General features: G+C 46.0%; 2 protein-coding genes across 25 annotated transcripts in view; both read left to right on the top strand.

The window, feature by feature from the left end:
- The window catches only part of LIN54 (lin-54 DREAM MuvB core complex component), a 37,696-nt gene extending 30,336 nt beyond the window's left edge, over window positions 1-7,360 (top strand). For all 8 annotated transcript variants that reach the window (XM_083836001.1, XM_083836004.1, XM_083836005.1 and 5 more), the window contains 5 exons: window positions 145-216; window positions 2,663-2,765; window positions 3,068-3,205; window positions 3,889-4,091; window positions 4,551-7,360. In XM_083836001.1, coding sequence (XP_083692127.1) covers window positions 145-216; window positions 2,663-2,765; window positions 3,068-3,205; window positions 3,889-4,091; window positions 4,551-4,752 — 718 coding nt within the window. In that variant the 3' untranslated portion in view covers window positions 4,753-7,360. The remainder of the gene's footprint in view (window positions 1-144; window positions 217-2,662; window positions 2,766-3,067; window positions 3,206-3,888; window positions 4,092-4,550) is intronic.
- A 1,009-nt stretch (window positions 7,361-8,369) lies between these two features.
- Window positions 8,370-23,991, top strand: part of SEC31A (SEC31 homolog A, COPII coat complex component) — a 39,911-nt gene continuing 24,289 nt past the window's right edge. For 6 of the 17 annotated variants that reach the window (XM_083835997.1, XM_083835994.1, XM_083835992.1 and 3 more), the window contains exons 1-15: window positions 8,380-8,472; window positions 8,670-8,805; window positions 9,111-9,193; window positions 9,631-9,754; window positions 11,660-11,858; window positions 13,027-13,122; window positions 14,658-14,798; window positions 15,739-15,881; window positions 16,376-16,475; window positions 17,590-17,751; window positions 17,941-18,093; window positions 19,724-19,960; window positions 20,489-20,563; window positions 22,770-22,820; window positions 23,616-23,693. In XM_083835997.1, the coding sequence (XP_083692123.1) occupies window positions 9,115-9,193; window positions 9,631-9,754; window positions 11,660-11,858; window positions 13,027-13,122; window positions 14,658-14,798; window positions 15,739-15,881; window positions 16,376-16,475; window positions 17,590-17,751; window positions 17,941-18,093; window positions 19,724-19,960; window positions 20,489-20,563; window positions 22,770-22,820; window positions 23,616-23,693 (1,638 nt within the window). In that variant the 5' untranslated portion in view covers window positions 8,380-8,472; window positions 8,670-8,805; window positions 9,111-9,114. Of the gene's footprint in view, window positions 8,473-8,669; window positions 8,806-9,110; window positions 9,194-9,630; window positions 9,755-11,659; window positions 11,859-13,026; window positions 13,123-14,657; window positions 14,799-15,738; window positions 15,882-16,375; window positions 16,476-17,589; window positions 17,752-17,940; window positions 18,094-19,723; window positions 19,961-20,488; window positions 20,564-22,769; window positions 22,821-23,615; window positions 23,694-23,991 lie in introns of all 17 variants that reach the window. The other 11 variants (XM_083835988.1, XM_083835984.1, XM_083835982.1 and 8 more) reach the window with 4 other exon arrangements.

Genomic DNA, 23,991 nt, shown 5'->3' with positions numbered 1-23,991 from the left:
TCAACCGTTTACTTGAATTTAAAATAGGAAGAAACTGAAACTAATAAAACTGTGTGTGTATAAATAGATGCGTTTTGTGTATCAATAGATGCAATAGATGTATAAATAGTGTATAAATAGATGCATTTTTTCCCCCCTCTACAGAATTATTCCTTCTGAATCTGCAAATCGCCCCCGGAAGCCTTGCAATTGTACAAAGTCTCTATGTTTGAAATTGTAAGTACATCTTGTTTGTTGTTAAGCCTTATCCTTGACACCATATTTATGCCAAGAATCAAAAAGTAGTGTTTTTAAGTATGTCAGAAATGTTATGTCTAGATTGTCATTTAAAGCTGCTGGTGACACTGGTGGAGATGTCACAGTGCACGTGCCTTCATGTAACTCGTGAGCTGTATGGACCCTAGCGTTTCATAATGTTAGTGTTCATAATGTGCCCTTGTGTGTGGTAGAGCCAATTCCACTCAGCAGCTGGAGTTGCAGTATTGCTGTGAGTGACATGACATCCCACAGTATCATCAGTGGGCATCTACTGTGCTTTTGCAAATCCCTTGAGTAATGCCATGCTGTATGAAGTACTTCAGCAAAATTGGGCTGTTATGTTTTTTTTTTATGGTTGGTTGGGTTGGGTTGCAGGGATAGTTGGTTTGTTTGTTTTAAACATTTGAATGGGCAAGCGATTCTTAACTGCTAGGTCTAAGGCTCGATCATCTTCATGAAATCTTTTGCTGTTTTATCGAGCGTGTTTGTAACAATTTGACGTAAAAGCATTTTAAGTTGAGGAATTTAAGTTCCTTGCCTCCAGCAAATTCAGGATGTGGATTTCTGGACCATATCAGGAGGAGATAATAAAATTGGTCTGTGCTTCATGGAATGTTACTCAATGAAGAGGAAATCATTGGTGCGCTTCTCCAAGACAAAATGATGAAGTAGTGTCTGAACCCTCGTTAAGAAATGTGTTTGAACTTTGCAGTTTGGATATCTTTTCATGTAATAGACCCCACACCTGTGTGGGAAGGTATGCCCTATACTGCCTAGTCTCAAAATTGCTTGTTGCAGAGCAGACAGGGTAAACAGGAAGATGTCTAGCTGTTCCTTTGTTTAGCCTTTCTTTCCTCTTACAACATAAGGTGTTGTCTTCATGGTGCCAAATATCCGTTAGATGCCTGGAGTTTTCCACAGATTTTAGTCTTTGGCTCTTGAATGCTCTGGAAACTCTGAGAGAATAACGGCATTGTTGCTCATGTCTTGCACCAGCAAGAATGCTGTTAGGCTTCCACAGGTGCTGCCACCTTTAGAATGCTGTTTGGGAATGTGCTGTTCTGGTGCATTATTGTAATTATATCTTTAAGTGGCTAGGCATTGCAGAGCAAACAGCTAACTTGTTCTGGCAAAGGTGCTTTCTCACCAGTAGTCATACTTCATGTGTCTGTAAGGGGAGTTACTTTTCCCAAATGAATGTTGCAGATGGCTACATAGCCCATTCTACAAAGAAGAAAACTCCAAGGTGATTTGTTCAGTGGTGCTCTGGATTGATGCCATGCCAGTGCTGTTTGTTTTGAAATCTAGGACCGTTGCAATGCTGAATTTTAAGCAGGAGAGAAAGGAGAGCTATTACAAGTTGTTAACACATTTTATGTAGTTCATCCCTGGGACCATTCAGGATGCTAAAAATCACCAAAATGCAATTTGACCAGATGGAGGGTTCTAGTGGCATCCAGGGCAGCCCTAATCTACTTCTTGCAGTGTTGCCCGAGGCAAATGACAGGAAGTGGAAGTCAGTTTGGCAAGGGATTTAGGCTCCTAAAAATGAACATAGATTCCCAATAGTATTTGAAGATCAGCTGAAAAGGATCAGCAATTTCCATCAACTATTGTTGGAAGTGGTACTGGGAGCACTGGAACCTGTCAGAGTTTCTCATGGTGTGAAATCATGTCTGAGCTGAGGATGAATGTGGTGTATTTCCATGTATCAGACCCACAGGGTGATGGGATCTTGTTTTTGGTGGGAGGTAGCACAGGTGCAGAAGAGAAAAGGTGATGCGGTAGGTTATTCCTGTTGGTATTTTGCTGCTTCTTATTTACATCCTTTCCCCTTTAGAAAGTCTCCAATAATGGCAGTTTTATCCTTATTCAGATCCTTTCCAGTTACCCATGCTTCAAAGTCTGAGATGTACTTGTTAATCATAATCTCTTCTTCCATCCCTGCTTTTCTCTCATTCTTTCTTTAACTCTGCCTTACTTCACAGCTGACAATAGCTTCTGGGCATAGCTACCAAAAAATGTTCCTCGCTGTGTTAGTCCTGTGAGATGTCAGGTTGCCTGTTAACTTACTGTTGCAATCAGTTGCTCTTCGTTTTGACTGTATGAGAGCTCCTAAAGCTAACTTGAACCAGCAGGGTCAGGAACTGTCTATGAGGATAACCACCCAAGGACTGCCATGGAACCAAGCCCTATTAGCTTCTTGTGCTGCTTTGAGGACCTGAGCTGTCTGAACATCAGCTCAGACAGACACCTTGTCCATGTGGAGCTCAGCATAGGGTGACTCAGGTGTTCATCAGTGCATATGCATGGTCACCAGACCAGAAACGGCTGGTGCTGCCAACAGTAGTAGCGCCAAGGTAACGGTCATGTTTACAAATGCCTTGTCTATCTTCCGTTTCAGGTACTGCGATTGCTTTGCAAATGGTGAATTCTGCAATAACTGCAACTGTACAAACTGTTACAACAACCTGGACCATGAAAATGATAGGCAAAAAGCAATAAAGGTGAGGGGTCTTTTTTTTTTTTTCCTCTTTCTGATGTCATGGAAGGAAAGAGCCTGTTCCTGCTCGTATATATTTGGGTGTGTTGCTGAGTTAGCGCCGTGATTGGACAGCAGGCCTTTTAGTTTGCTTCAAAGATAGCTAGAGTGAAAGAAGTAGCTGGTGTCTTCCGAAGCCACGGCATGGGGCCGGGTGGGTGTGTAACACCCTGATCTCCCACCTGTGCAAGATGTAAGCTGTTGCGTTGCATCTGTAATTTCTACTCCCTGCATGCATTGTTTGACCCTTTGGATCTGCCTTGACAGGCCTGCCTTGACAGAAACCCTGAAGCCTTCAAGCCCAAAATAGGTAAAGGAAAGGAAGGAGAATCAGACCGGCGACACAGCAAAGGGTGTAACTGTAAACGCTCGGGATGCCTCAAAAACTACTGTGAATGTTACGAGGTAAGAAGTATTCTCTCATCTTAAAGATGCTGGTTCTTCCTTTCAGTGCTGCGGTTTTGCTGCTGTGCTTTGTCTTTTGCTCTTTTTCATGTTGCAATAATAGTTTTGGGTCTCTCTTTTCTTCCAGCAGTTTACACGTAGAAAGCCATGTGTTTTGCAAGATTGATCACTTCTGTCATCTGAGTTTAATTTTAAAACATGTAATAACTCTGAACACAGGCTTGGAGCTCTCCTTTACTGAAGAGCAATATTTTCAAAAGAAACCTACTGCATCATGTCCCTCGGAGCTCAAGTAGTTATTGCAGCATTGCAGAGACACTCTGGGATGGAACGTGTGTGGAAGCCAAAGTCAAAAGTTTGTGTTGCATCAGATAACTGATCGCTCTACGGATGCAGAGACAGTGGCAGACTGACCTGTCTCATAGTTTAACCACTTAAATTCTGCTGAAAACAGCAGATTGGGAAAGAAGGGCATGAGTGGGATACTGTTCATTTGCACTGGATTCAAGTATAAATTCTGGGAAGGCACCTCACCTTGAATTTAAAGAGAGGACAACTACCTGAGGATTTCTGCTAGTGGCTAATTGCAAACAGACTAAAACAAGATCACCTTTCCCCTGTGGGTGGTCCTTAAGGGTGTCAAAACTGCGACAGGCTTCTCACGTTCTGTTTGTTTCTTTCAGGCAAAAATCATGTGTTCTTCCATATGCAAATGCATTGGCTGCAAAAATTTTGAAGAAAGCCCAGAGCGAAAGACATTGATGCATTTAGCGGATGCTGCCGAAGTTAGGGTCCAGCAGCAGACGGCTGCGAAGACCAAGTTATCTTCCCAGATCTCAGATCTCCTAACAAGGCCAACACCAGCACTCAGCAGTGGTGGGGGGAAGTAAGTTAACGCAGCTCGCGATTTTGCCTGGTTCTAATGTGTTTTTTTGGATACACAACAAGTATATCCCTGTCATCTTCGAATGTTACCTAAGCTGTAGGACCAGGAGCACTCGGGTGACTGGAGCGTTTTGCTCACACAGCTTTGTTTCCTGTAAATCTAGTGTGTGCCACATTTGGCTATGTTCAAGCGTGTAACTAAGCATGGTTGCCCATGTGCTGCCAGGAGCCATGAAGTATGCATGTCGCGTTTACTGGGTGGTTGTAAACCTTGAGCCGCCCGTACACTGAAAGCTGGAGAATTGTTCTGTGTACCTGGGCAGGTCAAAATGGGCTTTACCATGTTTCTCAGTGGAGACAGGCACTGAACACAACAGCCTGTCTGTTCATTTGACTGCTGCTGTGCCTTGTTCGCTGCCTGTTGGAGTGAGTGGGTTCTTTGGTTTTCTGTTTGTTTCAGGCTGCCCTTTACATTTGTAACCAAGGAGGTGGCCGATGCAACTTGCGAATGCCTTCTCGCGCAGGCTGAGCAAGCCGAGAAGTTGGGCAAGTCGAAAGCTGCGGCAGAGCGCATGATCCTGGAGGAGTTTGGACGCTGTTTGATGAGAGTGATTAACTCTGCGGGCAAGTCCAAAAGTGACCCTTGTGCCATGAACTGCTGACGCGTGCACAAGAGCCACAATGAAGTGGACTGAACAGAACACTTAAGGCACAGGGACACTTTGGTTTGGCATAGAGGATTTAATAATACTCGTTAATTTGGTGCTTGTTTTAAATTGATTTGCGGAAGATGAAACAAGAAAATATTTTATATCAAGATTTAGAGCCTTTTAAATTTAACTAAATCCTCTTCTATGTAAGATGATGCCTAAAGGTCAATTTTTCTTCCTGATGTACAGCTTTTAACGTGGGTTTCTTAAGGGAAAAAAAAAATAGCTGTTTTCTCCCCTTTCCCTCAAAATAATTGCCTGAAGGGCATATATAAATGATTATAATATATATTATTTACAGTATATGGAGTTGCATTGCTTTGTGTGTACAGGAAAATGCAGATGATGGCAAGAACCAGATGACACTTTTGGCAACAGGCTCATAATGAAGAGGTATCTGTGTGTCGAAGTTAGTTCTAAAAGGCAACGTCTGGAAATGAGCATCTAATTGGAAGGTGGTACCCATATGTAGGACGTAACACTGCATGCTTCTTCAGTGCACAGAGCAGCGTGAAATATGCAGGCGAGTACACGGGGATTGTTTGCAGGTCTAGTGTTGGACAAGTGGTTGAGAATCTCGCTTGAGCAGACCCCAAGGAATTTGGAGGCAAACTGGATAATTGGGAATTTTTTTATATGATCATGGATGAGGGCTCAGGTGTATTTTAAGGTGGAACTCAGAGGCTGACAGTGGCCTGCTCTTGAAAGTGAGGAAGAGCAGCTGTGCCACAGTGCCAAGCTGTCTGCCCAGCGTATGGTGTTAGCTGACTGTGCAGCAGGTAGGTGCTGTTGCTTGGGTGAAGCTCTGTGTTCAGAGGCCTGCAGGAGCCTAATCCCTCGCTGCAGGTAGGGATGTGCAGTCCGTTGTGTTTTCTAGGGTGAAGCTGTTGCCCTGGAGAAGTGTTTAAGCCTGAGAAGCTGAGGTCACAGGAGACCATGGAGCCACAGTTGTCTTAATGAGGACTTGAGACAATCTGGCTTTTAACTGACCTGTGACCACAGGTGGAGGTTACATTCAGCCTGGTTGTGTGTTACCATGATGCTGCTTCTCAGTATCTTGGTGGTTTATTTGGCGTAAGGGTTTTTTAAGTGTTGTTTAGAATGACAGTGCTGTGATGGGGGAGGATGCTAGCGCAGAATCAAGGTTGCTGCCAAAATAGATCTATGGATCCTTTGATCCAAAAAGGAGGAAAATATACCAACATAACACACAAATCACCTTAGAGCTCTGTGTAGATTGGAGCAGGGGATTTTCTTCAGTATTTGTTACAGGCCATCTCAGATCACGTTTCTGATAGTAGAATACATTTGCAAAATCAACGTGGTAGGTTACTTACCTAATGTGAATGTCAATAACAATTTTAATAACTGTCTCATTGCTGCCTGAACAAGATGGCTTTTCTTTTTTTTCCAAAAAGGATTTGCATTCTTCATGTAAAACTGTAAACACAGAGATGTGGCAGAGCTCTTCCTCGAGGTTTTCTGGCGAGGATAAGCTGGGAAAAGATAGGGGCCAGGCAAACGTGCAGCAGAGCCGAGCACCTACGGGTGTGTTTGACGGCAATAGGACAGGAAGAGGCTTCTGCTCCCTGTCTTCACCCTGTGGCCCTGCGTGGTGAGCAAAAGGCCCTTTGTCCTCCATGCTTCCTTGTGCCCCCCTCCCCAGCATGGCTCGGGAGCATGAAGGCCCTGGGAGGTGTGCCAGTTTGGTGTCCTGCTGGTCACCGTCTGAAGGGCTCTGCCTGGTAGAAGCATCTCCCTCAGCATAAACCGCAAGTCTGATAGTGCAAATCTCTGAAAAAGGAATCCATCTCTCATGTAAGTAACTACTTTCTTTCCATAATTAAGACTTGGGTTTATTAAAAGTCAGTACAGTAACTTTACATGTAGATAGGGCAGATACTCAGTTTACTTCTAGTGAGCTAACATAGTATGTCCAGTAAGATTTGTATAAATGTAAATTAGTGTAAGTGAATAAAGTAATAACTACGTACATTATTTTTTAAACAGATTGCAATATGCCTTCTTTTGTTTAGACTTCAATCCATGTTAATTTTGTATATATTCTGTGTCTTACTCTAAATTGCACCTTTTGTGATGTGTATTTATATACAGTGTGCAGAAACACTTGTGAAATTTAGATTACAGTTGTAATTATGTATGATGGCATTGCTTGAGAATATTTTACTTGTAAAGACTTTGAAGGTGCAATCAAATGCTCTTAGTTTTTTCGGTTTTACTTTGAACAAGCTTTCTCCAATATTAAGCTGGGATTCCTCTCTCCCCTCTCCCTGGTGTGATACGTATGGATTGGGTTTTGTACTTCCTTAGCCATTTGAATCAAACTGCTGGACAAGATTTACAGTCAAGCCCATCCAGTTACAAAAAAATAATTGGGAACGGGGCAAGGGTTCATTTTCTAGTTCTGTTTACATCTGAAAGTAGAAAAATTAAATTTATATTTACTAGACCTATTCAAAGAATACACTTTTCTATATTGTAAAAATAAAACAGTCAGATAAATCACAAAGAAAAATAAACATTTATACTATTCTGTAAACACTTTTTTGTACTCCTTTCCTTCAGCACTGACGAATACATACTAAAGAACTGCACTGAAGTATCAAAATCAATACATCTGTTATCACTAGGCTCTCTTGCGATGCAGGTACTGGCTTGACTTCCCAATATGCGATTGAATCGTACCAGAGATAAACTCTGGGTTGTTAGCGTATTTCGATGTCTTTTTTTTTTAATTAAAAAAAAAAATAAGAAAAACTTTGATGAAAAAATGTAGTGTTTGCAGGACAAGAGTTGAGCAAAGAAAAATCCGCAAGGCCGGACCACTGAGCCCGTCTGCCACATCCTTGGGGATAGCAGGGTGCCATGCAGATCTGGTTGCAGGACCTGGGCCAAACTTGCAGGTAAATCTTTTTGGGGAGCCTTTGGCTGCTTGTTAGTAGGACACGAGGCACTGTTTTGATGTGCAGTTTGGGGCGTCTTCAGCCTCTTTGGGGAGGAAGCGCGTGACCCACCCTTGCCGTGGTACGTTACTGGGTGTCGCTGGGGAATACGAGCCAGTTAGGAGAGCCTGTGGGTTTTTTCCTGCCAAGTAAAAACTGCTTTTATTTTTGTGCGTCCAACTGCTACGTTCAGGTTTCTCCTTAACAGCTGGGCGGAGGTGACACAGGATCGGTGCTCGGGGAGTCCCAGGCGCCTTGCCAGGACGGTTAGCGGCCCCCGGGCCTGCCCTGGCTGCGTCAGCCCGCCTCCAGGCGCAGCTGGGCCCAGCGCCATGCTGCTGGCGGAAGCACAGCCCGCGCTCCCGCCCTTCCCTTCCTTCCCTCCTCGCGGCCGCACCACACCATTGGCCGCCGCCGCGCACCCGCCCCCGCTTCCCTCTTCGCTATTGGCTGACGGGCCTTCACTCAGCAGCCGCCGTTCGCCCGTTGGAGGAGGGAGGGAGGGTGGCGTGAAGCCAGCGCGGGGGCCAATCCGCAGGGCCGCTGGGCGACCAATGGCGAGCGCTGCTCGCGGCAGCCAATAGCGGCGCGGCCCCCCTCCCCTATATATAGCGGGGCGGGAGGGAGCCGTTCTCTTTCCCGCCGCGCCGCAGGAGGGTGTGGGCAGCGCTATGGGTCCGAGTCGCGCCGCGCTGCGGGGTGCGAAAAGGTTCACAAACACCCCGCTAAAACCCAATAAAAAAACTAATTCCTCCGAGCCGCTGTCCGATGATGAGCCTCACTGCTGTTCACATCCCGACACGCCGTGACGACCGCTGTCGAGCTGAGGACGGCGGCTCCCCTCACCCCGTGCCCCCCCCCCTTCCGCGCCCCTCGCTGACGCCCCCATTTTCCCCTTGTCGCCAGGCCCCGGCTGAAGGAGGAGCCCGGTCCCCGCGGGAGCAGAGGCGGAGCCCCCCCGGTCACCGCCCGGAAGGCGCCGGCAGCGCCCGGAAACGGGAGGCGGTGCCGGGGCTGCCACGTTGGAGCGGGCCCGGGACGGGTGAGAGCCGGCACGGCCCCCATTTTCCCCTTTTTTTTACCCCAAATCCCCCTCGGAAATCACGCCTGGAGCGGCGGGGCTTTCCTCCCCGTTATACCCCTCTTTTTGGGGCGGCTTCAGGCTTTGATCCTCTTTATTTATCTCCCACTAACGCCCCGTTTTCCCCCTTTTTTAAGCATCACCCCGCCACGAACACCCTCTTCCTCCCATCCCCTAAAGAAACCAACTCCTGGCATCCCCTAACGCGACCGCTCTCAGCGCCCTCCTCCGCTTCATCTTTATCTTTTCATTATTTTTTTTTCCAGCAAAATGAAGCTGAAGGAGGTTGACCGCACTGCCATGCAGGCATGGAGCCCTGCCGAGCAGCACCCCATTTATCTGGCCACGGGTGAGTTTCATGAAGCCGGTGTTAGCGGGCCTCCAGCTGTAAAATGCTTATAATTGAAAGCTGTAGCAGTTAGCTCGTTTCTGGGAGGCGATCTGTAGGCGACAACGAGTTCCCTCTCCTTTGTGCCAGGGTACGGTGATAGCAACCCGAATTGCTGGGACACTACCCCATGTTGCTTATCTGCCGCTTGCCGTGGGTTTCTGTCCGTCCTCAGGGAAAGATGAACGTTCTCCCAAAGCTTTTCCTATTCGTGCTGGGTAAAAAACCCACTGAAGGCAACCGTAGAGAAGAGACTTACATAGAAGTCTAAGTAACTCAAACAGAAGTCTGACCGCTTCTCAGAGCCCTTTTTGCAAGCGTGATTTTTTTAATGCTGCTTTTGGAGCTGCTCTTCTGCATAGCATCTTTATCTCACTGATGAGCCCTCTCCTTTGCAGGTACATCGGCCCAGCAGCTGGATGCAACCTTCAGCACGAGTGCTTCCCTGGAAATATTCGAGCTGGACTTAGCAGACCCTTCGCTGGATATGAAGTCCTGTGCCACCTTCTCCTCCTCTCACAGGTGAGCGGCGGGGTTGTCGCACGTGGTTTGCGCTGAAGGGCTGATGCGTGGGGTTTGGCTGCGGTTGTTGAGGACAGAAGCTCTGCTGAAGGACATCATTACAGCTACATAAGTGGGGCTATATTTTCAGTTCTTGAGCAGTAACTTCAAGGCCTAAAGATCTAAGATTCTTTTGTGAGATTTTTACCAAATGCAGTTTCTTGGGGCCTTAGAAGTTAGGTCTTGCCTTTAAGTAGATCAGGAGGGATTGAAATGAGGTCTTTGCTGCATTTGCACACAGTAAGCTTGTGGCCCTGTTTCAGGATGTTCTCCAGATTCGGATAAGTAACAGTTACAGTGGCTTTTGCAGGAGGAAGCATGAGGCGTAGGGCTGCTGTCAGTCCTGCAGCAACACTTTCCCTGGCTGCTGCTGTGGCTCACAATCCCTGCCCTGCAGTTGTTTCTCTTCTGATATGCAGGGCTGGGGAAGGAACAGCCAGCACAGCTCCGGAGTGCCTTACGCCTGAGCTGTGGGAGAGCTGGTGCTGATGCTCCTTGCTGATTACTGAGGGCAGAGTGATGACATTGAGCCCCTGGGATTTTTTCTCCCTTGCTTTAAATGTGACTGAGATTAGTCAAAGCTTGCCAAGTGGCGTTTGCTTTACTGACTTTCAGAACCCACCTGCTATGGCCAGGAGGATGTAGAGCTCCTTTAGAAGTGCTTCTCTTTGTGAACAGCACAAGTGTTTGACTTTGCCCTCAGAAGACACATTGCAACATTGCAAAGGAGGTTTTTGTTGTCTTTTTTTTTTAAGACAACAACCCATACCTTAGCTTATAAAGTATATGTCAGGTTATATTTTGGTGTACAGCAAATGAAAATGGCTGGGCGAACAAATCCAGAAAAGATGAATTCAGCAAGAAGTTTTGTTAACTGTCCTCCTGTGGAAAATGTGACGCTGCTTCTGTAGAACCACTCTTTATCTTGGAAAGAGCAAAGGGCAAGAGGAAAGTACTGGCGCAGTTAACTCTGGGTTTTGTTCTTCATCCTTTTCTGCTTTCTTCTAGGTTATTTACATGTTGAATCTTGCTGGTGGTGTAATGCTAGTGCCCTGATAGCCTGTTACTCACCCCTTTTGTAGTTACGTGCGGAACTACAAAAATCAGTGTACCCAGAGAGAAGGCCATTTTGGTTTGTGGTGTGGATGAGCGCACCATTACTGTAATCTGGATGCTGTAGCGGGACAGTGACCACTGACACTGAGCTGCTGAGCACTTGGTGCTTACAGTATTCGGCAGCCAGCATATGCTCTTTGTCTGGCCTTCCCCGGTATATATTTTAATATGCCGAGCTTGATGTGCTGTGAAGAAATCAGTCACAGGTAATCCAGAGAAAGCCGAGAGTTCAGCAGTAACACAGTGAAGGCTCAAGCAACTCGTCACCACCTTCCAGAGCGTGTGGGTTTGCATTCTGCTTGTGTAACACCTGCCGTGTGACAGTGTGGCGCTTCATGCGGAAGAATACCATGCTTTGCATGGCTGAATACACAGGAATGCTGTCTTGATTTTTTAACAAGTTGGAGCTGAAGTAATTTCTTCTTTTTTGTGAATGGACACAATGGTTTGAAAACATCTCTGGAAGTATATTTAGTTCTTCCAGTTCAGCCTGGAAACTCGATTGCAGTCCAAGTGACACGTGTCTGTTGTGAGCGAGCCACTCACTGCGCACCCAGCACAACAGATGAAAGTTTGCCCTTCCAGGAGCACCTACAAGGAAAAGGATTTGCAATCTTTTAATAGCTCCACCAATTTTCTCTCCCTTGCACGAACAGTTGGCCACATATAGCAGAGGTTTGCCTGCAGAGTAAAATGGGCTACGTTGACCTGACGGTGGATGGTTGTAGCCTGTGGGTGTCTGTCTTGCAGGTACCACAAGCTGATCTGGGGGCCGCACAGCATGACCGCAGGCGAGCGAGTCTCCGGAGTCCTGATCGCTGGGGGCGAGAACGGGAATGTCATTCTGTATGACCCAGCCAAAATCATAGCTGGAGACACCGAAGTCATTATTGCCCAGAAAGACAAGCACACGGGACCCGTGAGAGCACTTGATGTCAACATGTTCCAGGTGGGTTTTCTGCTGTTTGACATGTACAGACATGGATGAGTGGCATGTCTGAGCAAGTTATTACCTTATACGTATCTGTACCTTTATCAGCCCTTGAGAAGGTTGACCTAAACCTGCTCTTTGCATCTTCATTAGTAAAAACCTGTCCTGTTGCTGGCATCTCGGGAGAGGGAATGAAGACTTGTAGGTGTCCAGTTGATTCCTTCCCCTCATAATTTGATGTTGTCAATGTTGCAGGAGTTTTTAGCTCAGCCTCAGTGTAAAATAGAGGTGGTTTTCTGTGCTGTTTTAACCAGTCTTCCCTTTCAGTTCCCATAGGATGTGCTGATTTTGTCCTTGTGACGTTTTTCTGGGCTGTCACGCTTTTGTTCTGGTGACATTCAATTTAAGATGTCCCCTTTTGGGAGATGGCATCAACATCTCTAAATCTCCTCCCTGGAAAAGGGAGGCAGAACAAACACACTGTGACATGGTCTCTTAAGGCAGAACAGCTCTCGAAATCAGCAAGCTTGCTCCATCGTTAATGAGAGTTTAGTTCCTTGTAAATACAGTGGCTTGGTTTTTCTTCAGCCCCCTCCAGCTGCAAGGGAATTGAGTCGATTTCCTTTCCTAAATAGCACTTTTGGCCCTGGACACTTGCTTTCAGCAAGGCCATCCTTTGTTCATTGTGTCTTCTCGAATGGTTTCCTCTCCTCTCCTGTCCCTCATGAAGTTGGGACTTGCTGGTCAGCAGACGTGGGATGCGATCAAAGGGCGTCCAGCGGCTCCTGTTTGCGCCTTCCCACCCAGACTGTCGCATCCTGGCTGCAGCAGTGAGAGCTGCAGCACTGCCTCCCTGTCTGCCCCGTCCTGCAAATGGCACCGCTCTTCTGGCCGCTGTGCAGCCTCCTCATGGGCGATTGCCATGGGGGGGAGCAATCAGGAAAACAGAAATTTGGCTGTTGGCATGCCAGTCTGTCTCCGTGTATGTTTTTTAATTAACTCAGCGCTATCTGCAATCTCAAACATTGCTTTTATTTTCCTTAAGCTGCTCTGTGTGAACCAAAGGCTATATCCTGAGCTCGTATGAGAAATTGGCACCGTCTTGTCCATCTGATGCTTCCCAGCAGCTAAGACTCTGAAAGCTGATGCTGGAAATACTCTTAGCGTCTGTTAATGTGTCTTACAGACTAATCTGGTGGCCTCTGGTGCTAATGAGTCTGAAATCTATATCTGGGACTTGAATAATTTTGCCACGCCGATGACTCCAGGAGTGAAGACGCAGGTACTAGATCGGTATTTCTTAAATACTGTAAACTAATGAAAAGCATGAATGTCATTTATGTTGAGAGCTCATTAAAATCAACTTTAGAAGCTATACGGAAAAAAGAGACTTATGATAGAAAGCAATTAATTGTAGTTAGTGATGAACTGCGTTTCTGTCGCTGATTGTTAGAGTCCTTGTACAACAGTTGTTTCCTATTAATGTAAGTAAAAATATGTTGCTTTACCGCATATTGTTTCCCAGTGGCTTCCTGAAAGGTCAAGAAAACTGGGCTTTTGGTGCTTGCAATGGGCTTTTATTAGTCTGTGGGGTTTGAAAAGCAGGTATTTTTGTTCGTGTGATGTGCCTCTGTTATGGCAGGAGCCCGTGTCCCTTCAGGAGAGCTCTATAGCTGCAGCTGAAGTAGCTGTCAGTGAACGTGTATGGTAGCACGTCAGTTATGACAGCGCCGTGTTTTGGCTTCCATTATGGCTAACGGAGAATTTTTGCCCGGCTTCATACAAGGGTGACCAACCACTGCTGCCTTTCTGGGAGCACAGCTCGAGTGCTGTGTCGGTCAGTACCATCATGTGCAGCCCCTGCAAGGAGCAAGCTGCTGTCATTCCCCTGCAGCAACGTGGGATGTGCAGACCACTCCAGAACTGCAGTTCTCACTGGCTGCACAAGCATTGCTTGATGTCTTCATGTGGCACAATTTTAAATAAATTATCTTTTTAAAAGTACCCCTTCTAGTCTTAGAATAATGTTGCGTTTTATCAAGTAGTAAGTACTAACAAGCAGAGTCTCTCTGGTTACACCATTTTTTAAATATCCATAGCCACTGCACACAGGATGAATCTCATCTAGTCTGCCTTTGTGTGTTTCACTGCATGTTTGTATCTGAAGACCACAAAGACAGAGACTGAGGGAAAACACAAGTAAGACTAGAAGCAGCTGCTGAAAAGGGAGAAGATGAGGCAGTAGGGTTGGCAGTTACATTTCTGTGTTTCAAGGAGCGTTTGGGTGACGGCATTTAGCCTCTCTTCAAAGATCTCTGGGGAAGAAAATAGCTTTTTGTCCTTTGTCTTGTGAAGGAGCTGGAAGAATGAGAGGAAGTTGTTTAAAAGCATGTACTTTATGCAGCTCTTGTTAGGAAATTATGCAAGAACTTTGTAGTTACTGGAAAATCAGTGTACTACTACTGCGTGGTAAGTTGGAGGCAATGAAGTGAGGAAATAGAATGAGCAGATATCTGGAGTTTAAAGATTTCTAGTTTAAAACTGTTAGTGTGGATACTTTGTTTGGGATGGGTACTTCATTATCACGTGGATATTTTGGGAACCTTGCTTTTGTTAAGGATCTCTGTGTAGGATTTTCTACATTGACAGTTTTTTCAGGGGCTCTACCCTGCAGCAGGTGTATGTAGGAAAGCAGAATACTCGCAGTACCTGTGGTGAATCTCCTTACAAACATGTTATATAGTGGGGCCCAAAAAGAAAGCCTTTTGAGGCCTTGCTTTGTTAAGGGTGTGACAGGCTGTTCTGTGTGCCCGGCAGCCTCTCGAGGACATCAGCTGCATCGCCTGGAACAGGCAAGTCCAGCACATCCTGGCATCTGCCAGCCCCAGTGGCCGAGCCACCGTGTGGGATCTCAGGAAGAACGAACCCATCATCAAAGTCAGTGACCACAACAACCGGGTGAGTTAGCTCGCGTGAGGAGCTGTGCGGGGAGCTACAGGGTGTCTCTTGGCACGGGGCGCTCCTTCTATACGTGACACAGAGATCGTGGTGCTCGCTCCAGTTCTTTACAACACGATGAACGTCAGGCAGTGCTCTTAGAAGGCTGTGTACGTGCAGAGGGCTTGCCCTTCACCAGTAGAGCTTGGCAAGGGCAGATCTTGGTGATGGAGAGCACCACAGAGGGGTTGTCAGCCATGAGTAGGTTACAGAGGATGCTGCCTCCCTATGCTCAAAATCACCATGCCTGCCCCTGCCATGCTGTAAATACAGAAGAGAGCCTGTTGAGCTTGTGGAGGATGAACTCCATGTATAATTCTGCATGTTTGTAATTGGGTAAGGTAAAAACCTTGAAGAATCACCAAGAGCTCATAATGATATTGACATGTGCGCTCCTGAAATAGCTGCTTGGTCACTGTGCTCTGATTCTGGTAAGCTTCCTAACTCCATGTTTTACATATCTGGTCCCTGACATAATAGCAGCACAATAGGCTGGCTTCATCGTGTGATTGTGGGTTGTGATGGGATGTTCCCACAATGATAATCTCTGTCTAGTGATGGCTTTTGTTAAAATATCAATGGAAGTTAAAATTAGCAAAAAAGCTCTGTATGGATGCTTTTACAATGTTCTTAGATTAAAACACAGGATTTGAACAAGACAGTACGAAGTCACCTGCTTGAGAGGGCCTTGGGGAGCTAACTGCAGCTCTCCTTGCTAATGGAAACAAGGAGAGCATCCCACGTTGAGTGCAGTCAGAAACAACGCCCGGAAATACAGCCACAAATTGGCACTTACCTGAAGACCCTGTTTTCCTCATGCTTAGACCTGTTTAGGCTGGTTGTCTTCTGTTCTCTAGCGCTGTTTAGTTACCCTGTGCTGTGGCACAATGTTATCCTTCAGATGCACTGCTCTGGCCTGGCATGGCACCCCGATGTTGCTACCCAGATGGTCCTGGCCTCGGAGGACGACAGGTTGCCCGTGATTCAGATGTGGGACCTTAGATTTGCCTCCTCGCCGCTGCGTGTTTTGGAAAGCCACACAAGGTATGAGAAAAGCCGGAAAGGCTTCCGTTTACGGGGCCTGCGGATTGGAAGGGACCAGGCCTCACATTAAAAACGCCTTCCTCCTGAAAAAAATTGACATTCCTGATTTGTTTTATGCTGTACAAGAGGGAGCTGGAGTTCAAAGAAGTAGCAGAAGCTTGCTTTAAAAAAAAAAAAAAAATACAGGTTTGCACACGCTGTAAAGGCAAACACACCCTTCTGGTACACTGGTATCGACATTCTCCTACAGAGAGTGTTGAATTCAATTTTCATATATGGTGGCTGGACCTTTAGAGCTACTCATGCAGAAAATAGCATCTATTTCGATATATCAAATGCTGATAACATTTAACAGCTTCTTATAACAGGGAGGAGGGGGGAGGGCATTTTGAGGTGGAATGCTCAGATACAGTACCAACTCACTTAAACACATGCTCTGTGTTACCATTTTTCATTTATATTAATCTGTTACTTGGTTGTGACTTTTCACACAGGGGTATCTTGGCCATTGCTTGGAGTATGGCAGATTCAGAGCTGCTGCTTAGCTGTGGGAAGGATGCTAAAATTCTGTGCTCCAACCCTAACACGGGCGAGGTATTGTATTCACACAACTTACTAAAGTTTCAGTCTCTTTGGAGATTGCACAGTGGCATGTGTAAAGGAGCATTTTTAAAAGCCATTGATTTTTCTCGTGCTGTTTTACCCATTCTCGCAGTATGTGCTTCCCTGCGTTTTCACTGTTTGAGAAGGGGAAGGAGCCGGGGATGGATCTTTGTTCGCAGTCCTAGGAATTATGGTGCTGTGGGGTGTTTCTCCATGTTTACTTGTGGTTGATACATGCACCTCCTGAGCTTGTTTTGGTGCTGCAAGACTGCTTCCTGGTGTAGCTAATCTTACACGTGGGTCCCTACTGCTTTTCTGCAGTATTTAGTAGTCCAGAAAATTTATCTGTCTCACAAGGGATAGATATGGACATCACTAAACTGAGTGGATCCTCTTTACAGACCACGTGAGTGTTTGCCCCCAGACCGTGACACTGTTGGAGGGCTTCTTGCCTGCAGTGTAGGCAAGACAATCCTGGCGGACAGGGAGATACGTGTTTCCAAAATTCAGACATGGGTGAAGTACAAAAGCTGAGTAAGACAAAAAGTGGGGGTGGTAAATGTGTGATCTAAGCTGGATGCTGTGCTGCTAAGAAGGCTTTACATTTGGATGATTCATACCACATGTTTTTATTTAAAGTAAAAGTGTTTCCTAGGAGACAGCAAGGCAGCTACCATTTTGTTTCTTCAGCAAAAAATTGGTAGGCGAAAAACAATTTCTTAATTTGTGGTTAAATGCCTCCTGTAGCAGTAGGCTTTTCTGTTCCAGGGCAGGAGAGACTGTCTACTCAGAGTGCAGGTTTTAACTTTCCCAGTTATCCCCCAAAAGTCAGTAGCTGCACACACAGCACAGGCATATGCAGCCTGCCTAGCTGGTCGTGTGTGAATTAAACAGAAAATTTAATGGGAGGAGGAAATAAAGCAGCGGTGTGTGGTAATCTCCTCTGATCGTCACATCCTGCCCACTGTCAGTGTGTACGGGTAATGTGGAGGCTGCTGGGGAGCAAGAAGAGCAGCTTGTTCTCAGGGCAGCCAGAAAGATGCTGTTGCTGCTCATGGTGTTTCCTAAAAGCTCTGATATGTAGGACTTTGGTTTTGTTGCCCAGGTGCTGTATGAGTTGCCAACCAACACGCAGTGGTGCTTTGACATCCAGTGGTGTCCCAGAAACCCTGCCGTCCTGTCTGCCGCTTCGTTCGACGGGCGGATCAGCGTTTACTCCATTATGGGAGGCAGCACGGACGGGTTGAGGCAGAAGCAAGTGGACCAGGTATTGAGAAGCACGCAGCTGAGAAAGTGGATGGGAAGAGGAAAAAGCATGGGCTCGGGGAAACCTTCAGGGGGTGTTGCAACCCTGTGTTTGCAGGAGGACTAATCCAGTGCAAAAAAATGATGCTGTTTGGCTTATTGGAGATGGCATCTAAGAATTTTACCCCCCCTTTTTTTATTTTTGTCAAAGCTTTCGTCCTCGTTTGGGAACCTGGATCCATTTGGTACAGGACAGCCCCTCCCGCCCCTGCAGCTTCCCCAGCAGACTGCCCCACAGAGCGTCGTTCTGCCCCTAAAGAAACCACCCAAATGGATCCGGCGACCCGTGGGAGCATCGTTCTCGGTAAGCAGGGGCCAAGGCTGGCCGGGCAGGGAGCGAGACAGCGGTAGCACCTGCAAAGTACGTCTGGAAGAGGGGAATTGGTCATCATGCTCCACCTTGTGAGAACTTGCCCAGAGTGCTGTGGTGGCTGAGGTGCTTGTGGGAACATCTGGAGTGAGCGCTTGGGACAGCAAGCCAGCAAAAACATGACAAAAAATGCTTGGGAAAAAGCAACTGGGAAGCCCTGTGTTCCCACCAGGCGCTTGTTTTTTTCTGTTTTGGGAACTAAGGCTTTGCTTTTATTTCCATGGTGTTTGCTTAGAATCAAAAAAAAATGTGTATTTGGGGGGTGGGGGCAATAAGTTGGGCAAGTAGCTGAGTCTTCAGTGCAGCTTGAAGGTATTGTGTCTCGTTGCAGAGAAAAATAACTCAGCCCTAATGGAGGTAGCTGGAGTCTCTGTAGCAGCACGCAGGCCAAGGCTCCTCTGCAGTTGCTGGCCTGGCGAGGCCCTGCTTTTCATAAGAGCAGAGTCACCTGCTCTTCAGCTCCACTAAGGGCTTGTTTTTGTGACTCAGAGGCCATTTCCCAAGAGAGCTCCTGCAGATTTTAAGCAGTCCACTTGAAATGGATTTCTGTGCCAAAATACTACCTGATTTTCAGCAGTGTGTGTCTGCTTATTCATTATCTCACCCATGTCTAAATCAACTTGGAGCTGTAAACTGAAATAACATAAGCCCCTTCCACTTTTTTTCCCCTTTGGATTTCTTTCCATATGATGAGGCCGTTCACTGCCAATCTCTCAGTAGACTTTCAAACCGTAAACTAGCTGCCACAAGCAGGGTACGCATCATGCTCGAGCATGTATTTAATGATGCATAGGATCCTTTAGCGTGTTCTACGTTTACCCCAGTAGGCAGCCAGGCTTCATGTAGCTGCTCACTGGTTGCCCTGCAAATGGGATGGGCAAGAAGATTTTCTTTTTTTGGGAAATGCCATAACTTGGAATGTTCCTGTTCCTACCACCATTTCCTCTTCCTTTACCCCAGCTTTTATTGCTGAGCATGACACCATATGTTACGGGATATCCCTTTGGGCAGTCTGGGTCAGCTGTGTCCCCTGCCAGCTCCTTCTGCACCCCCAGCCTCCTCGCTGGCAGGGCAGCCTAAGAAACAAAAGACCTCGATGCTGTGTAAGCACTGTCCAGCGACAACTAAAACGTGGATGCATTATCAACGCTGTTTTGGGCACAAAAAAGCCAAAACATAGCATCATATGGGTGGCTATGAAGAGAATGAACTGTATCCCAACAGTAACCAGTACAATGTTGCAGTAACATGAGATAATCTGTTTATGCTGGCCACTGTGCAGACAGATTTCTCAGGAGTTCCTAGACCAGGTCCTCAGCCTGAGGGGGAAAAAAGGCATAGGAATAGTTGTGTTTATAAGCCCACTTGAATGTGCACACGCTTACCAGCAAGCTTCTTCATTGCATAGCATCGTGCTGGTGGAAGAACACCATGAGCTGATGCCAGGAACGTTTGTCCATTGAATGATAAGCATATATGCATTAAACAAAAGCATGCAGATGTATGTGCGTGTGCATAGTTTGTTTGCATATACTTGTATTTTCACATGTGTCCTCAATTCCAGTTTGGAGGCAAGTTGGTTACATTTGAGAACGCCAAGCCTCAGCAGCAGCCAGGCATCGATCAGCAGCAGCAGCGTCACTACGTCTACGTGAGCCAGGTTGTTACAGAGAAGGAGTTCCTGGTGCGCTCCAACCAGCTGCAGGAGGCTGTGCAGTCCGAAGGCTTCATCAGCTACTGCCAGAAGAAAATTGACATGGCCCAGGCTGACTTTGAGAAGAATGTGTGGGCTTTCTTAAAGGTAACAATGACAGCAGTCCAGGAGTTCCCCATGGACCTGGAAAGCCAGTGCAGAAATGGTTTATTCTGCATGTTACAGTGTCCTAGCAGAGAGGAGATAAGAACAGAAAGTGCAGACTGGGGGAATGGTGCTCGTTAAGCCCTGTTGGTAGGGGTGGCTCAACAGAAGAATGAGGGTCCCAGGGTCAGGGCCCTTGGGACACCATAGGAGAAGTCACGGCTTGCGAAAGGTGTTCTGTGTTTTAGTCATCCCCTCTCACTACATCTTTGTGCCTGCTTTTCACTGGTTGCTGTGAATATTTAGAAGTTCCTGGGTGAAGCAGATTTGCAGACAGTTAACCTCCATTAACCAGATTGAAGCCGTGCTTACCTGCTCAGCTGTCCAGCTCACTGAAACCTTTGTCGTGTTTTTTTGGTTTTTTTCCCTCTCTTAGTATTCACAGTCACTGTTCCAGTCAAGTGAAAAGCCAGCTGGGTGAGGGTGTGGAAATGATGAATTGAAATATACTCTTTGTAACTTTTATTTAAGGTGAATTTTGAAGAAGATTCACGTGCTAAATATCTTGAGCTGTTGGGATACAGGAAGGATGATCTGAGGAATAAGGTAAATGTGCCTGGAAGCTGTGCTTGTGTTAAATGCTTTGCTGCTGATGGCTGTATCTGCCAAGTACAATTGATGTAATCATTTACATGTGGGACTGCAAGAGCCACTGCCGGTAATCCACAAGCTGTTCCATACGTGAAACTTTTTTATACCACGCTATTTTCAGTGTGTTTCTCATCAGACAGTATTTGTCAGCACTGCAGCTTTCCTAATAGCTGTAAGACCAGTGGTGCTGGATTCTCTGTGTAAACAAGGCTGACTTGAATATTTGTGTTATTTGAGGAATTCCTTTGTTCCAGAGGTACTAGAAACCTTGAGTAATTCTGATATTTTTACAGCGCTTGCGGTTTCCTCTGGGTTTTATTAGCTATGTCATCTTGCAATATGGTTGTACAATAAGAATTTCAAAGCACCCGACATACTTCAGAGGCCTGTTTACATCTGAGTGTCCCTTGCTGATGGGAAATTTTCACCCATCCAAAGCTTTGATATTTGTTGTTACAGTTCGTGTGACTTTGTTGATACGTGACATCTTGATTTTGTAGTATCACTGAATCTCCTCTGGTTTTAGGCTTTCTGGTTAAAGAACATGCAAGCACTCTTCAGTGTTTCATTAACTACTTTGCTAATCCAGGATAGTCCCTTTTTATGGGGGATGACTTTTGGTTTTAGGAAAAAAGAAAACAAAGATCACACGTGACTACATTTGGAAAGGCAGACTGGGTTACAGGAAGGAATTTGTACTTCTTAGGGGTGGAGTTTTCTTCCAAGATGGAAGAACATTGTTATCTTAGTGGTACACAGGGATACTTGCTGTGCATTTTGGCTCCTAGCTGCTGGCAGTGCTGTACCCAGGAACTGTCTAATGCTTTATCAGTTCTGATTCAATGGATATTTGAGTGTGTGACTCAGTTCCGTTGTATCAATCTAATGTTTGTTTTGAAAGAGTGGCTCTGTGAACATGGCATCATGTTTATGAATTAAATGACTTCCAGGCCAAACTCATTATGATTAGCAAAAACATTACATTGTCTGTAACAGTTTGTCCTCAGCGTCTAGATTTTTGTAGTGTGACTCAAAGACAAGCACAAGACAAATCCTGTCTTCTGAAAGCAGCTTGCAGTTAAAATACTCAGGTGCAACTTGGTCCTGCTTCTGCAGATGGAGTGGTGGTGGTACCGTGGGGGCAGACTGGAGTCCACTGCCACTGTTGCTCTTGGGTTGATGGGCACTGCCCATGGGGAAGAGCTGGACGCGACTGAATTGAGTGGCCTGAGATGCTGGACTTAGCCCATCATTTTCCTGAATCACAACTTGCTTTTCATCTTACTGATAGAGTGGGAAAAGCTTAAAAAAATAAAATAAAGCCAGTGACTTCAGCTTCTTGGAATCAGTTAGTAAGAACTGGTGTTGTACTTTAGTATTTTGAAAAGCTGGGATTGTTATATGTGAGTCAAGTCCTGGTTTTCTCCTTTCTGTTGTATACTAATGATTAAAAAACAGAAAATTATCCCTAGCTATTTGAGCTTTTTTGTGTGTGAAAACCAGCCTATGGGGGTAAAATACAACTTGCTAAATTCAAGGCAGTAGATGATTATTAGCAGCATTACTAAATCCAGGCTTCTAGATGCCCAACTAATGTGGTTTTTTTTGTGTGTGTTTTAAACTCTGTACATGAAATTGGCATTTTGAGGGCCCCAAAACGAATCTGGAGTCTTGATTTGCCTTTAAAAGCAGTAAAAGCTGGGGATTTAACTCCTCTGTACCTTAGAAAGTTCTACCCCGAGGCCATATGCCTGCTGTGCTTGAAACCACAGCTTCCTGGCCAGTTCCCTGTTCCAGCAAGGTTGTCACCGTTTCGTTTTCCCTAATCAGTGCAGACAGAGGGTTTTTTCTTGTATGCTCCGATAATATTTTTATTACTGTGGTTTCCAGCAGCTCTAGTGAGGTTTGAGGCCCTCGAGTTAACAATTAAACCTTTAAAGGCATAGAGAAGTTGTTGTTTCCACCAGAGCTTGGGGTACACAGGGCTTAGCAGTAAATCCATCACCAGGCTGGGAAAGGAAATGGCTCTAGCTTCATGTTAACTGTTGTGCAAGCAGCAAAGTAGCTACGTTTGCCAGTTGTACAGTTGACGAGTTTGGTGAGAAGTCTGTCCCTAAAATAAACGGGCTCTTACTTAATAAATCTTGGTTGTTCTTTTTAGATTACATCAGCTCTGAATAAAGGGGGTCATGCAGACGGTGAATTGGGAGAGGTAAGCAAAGACGTATGTGTTCAACTCTTCATGTAGTTTTATAATGCCATCGTAATGTGCAAAGTAAGAATAACTTTCCTTTCTGCTTGGTAACTGTCCCAGACAGAGTGAGTCAGTCAGAAATAAGTCAGCACAGGACAATTTCCTACATTAAGTAGGATGAAGGTACCTGTGTAGAATACAGGACTGCTTTTCTCTGCTCAAACCTCCTCCCGTTTTCTAACAATGGGCTGTCAGTCACGGGTTTTGGTGAAAGGTCTCAAGGATGTCCCCGTACTTTCCTTTTGCTGCCCACGTCCCACCCACCATTGCACTTTGCTGTCCATGAGGTAGGACAGAGCCTTGCTGCTTGGCAGCTGGTGTCAAGAACAGCACCTTCCCCGGGCTTAACAAAAAACAAAACAGGACCAAGAGTTGGTTCTGTAACACTGCCCTGCCTGACAGATTCTCATCATGCAGGCACTGCCTGTAGTAACAGCCTGAGTCCACCGTGGGGAGTGTTGTTCTTGTGCCCTATGCATCCTGGATATCATCTGTAGCGGCCTAATGGGGAAAAAAGATTTGCTGCACATTTTCAGGTGCTTAAGATTGAAAGATACTGTGCAGTAGTGAAGAGCAAGGAAATTGAGGCCTCTACCACGTTTGTCGTATTTGCATATGTACTGCCAATGCATTTCACTGCTTTGCAGACTGGCTCTGACTATCGGTTGGAAGGTGGCTGTTCTCTGCAGTGCAGAGTATTTCTTTCTTTTCTGCTGGCTCTTTTTATTTTATGGCATCTTCTCTCTGCTGAAGGCTCCCGCAGAATCTGATGCATCTGTACCGAACGAGAGGGATGAAGGCCAGGCTGCAGAGGAGCTGTTCTTGGGAGAGGTATCTGTTGTCCTCTAGACTAACCCTGTTGGCCTACTGTATATTTACTTCACCACTATTAAGAGCATTTCATCTTGTTGCCTTTTCCTGCTGCTGAGGGTTTCTGGAAATACAAGAAGTTATTGAGAATGAGTACAATGTGGGCTCTTGTTAAGCTCCACGGGTTTTTCTCATCAGTCGCAGGCATCACGCAGACAGGTTTTGGTCACAGTGAAGAATGTGTTCATTACCTAACAGTCCAGTCAGCACCAGACCCAAGGACCATCATCTGCCATAATTTTCACTCTGACGTTCAGCT

This window comes from Anser anser (genome assembly GCF_964211835.1).
Source record: "Anser anser genome assembly, chromosome: 4".
Taxonomy (NCBI): Eukaryota; Metazoa; Chordata; class Aves; order Anseriformes; family Anatidae; genus Anser; species Anser anser.
Note: the sequence above shows the minus strand (reverse complement) of the source record. Positions and strands in the feature narration are given on the sequence as shown.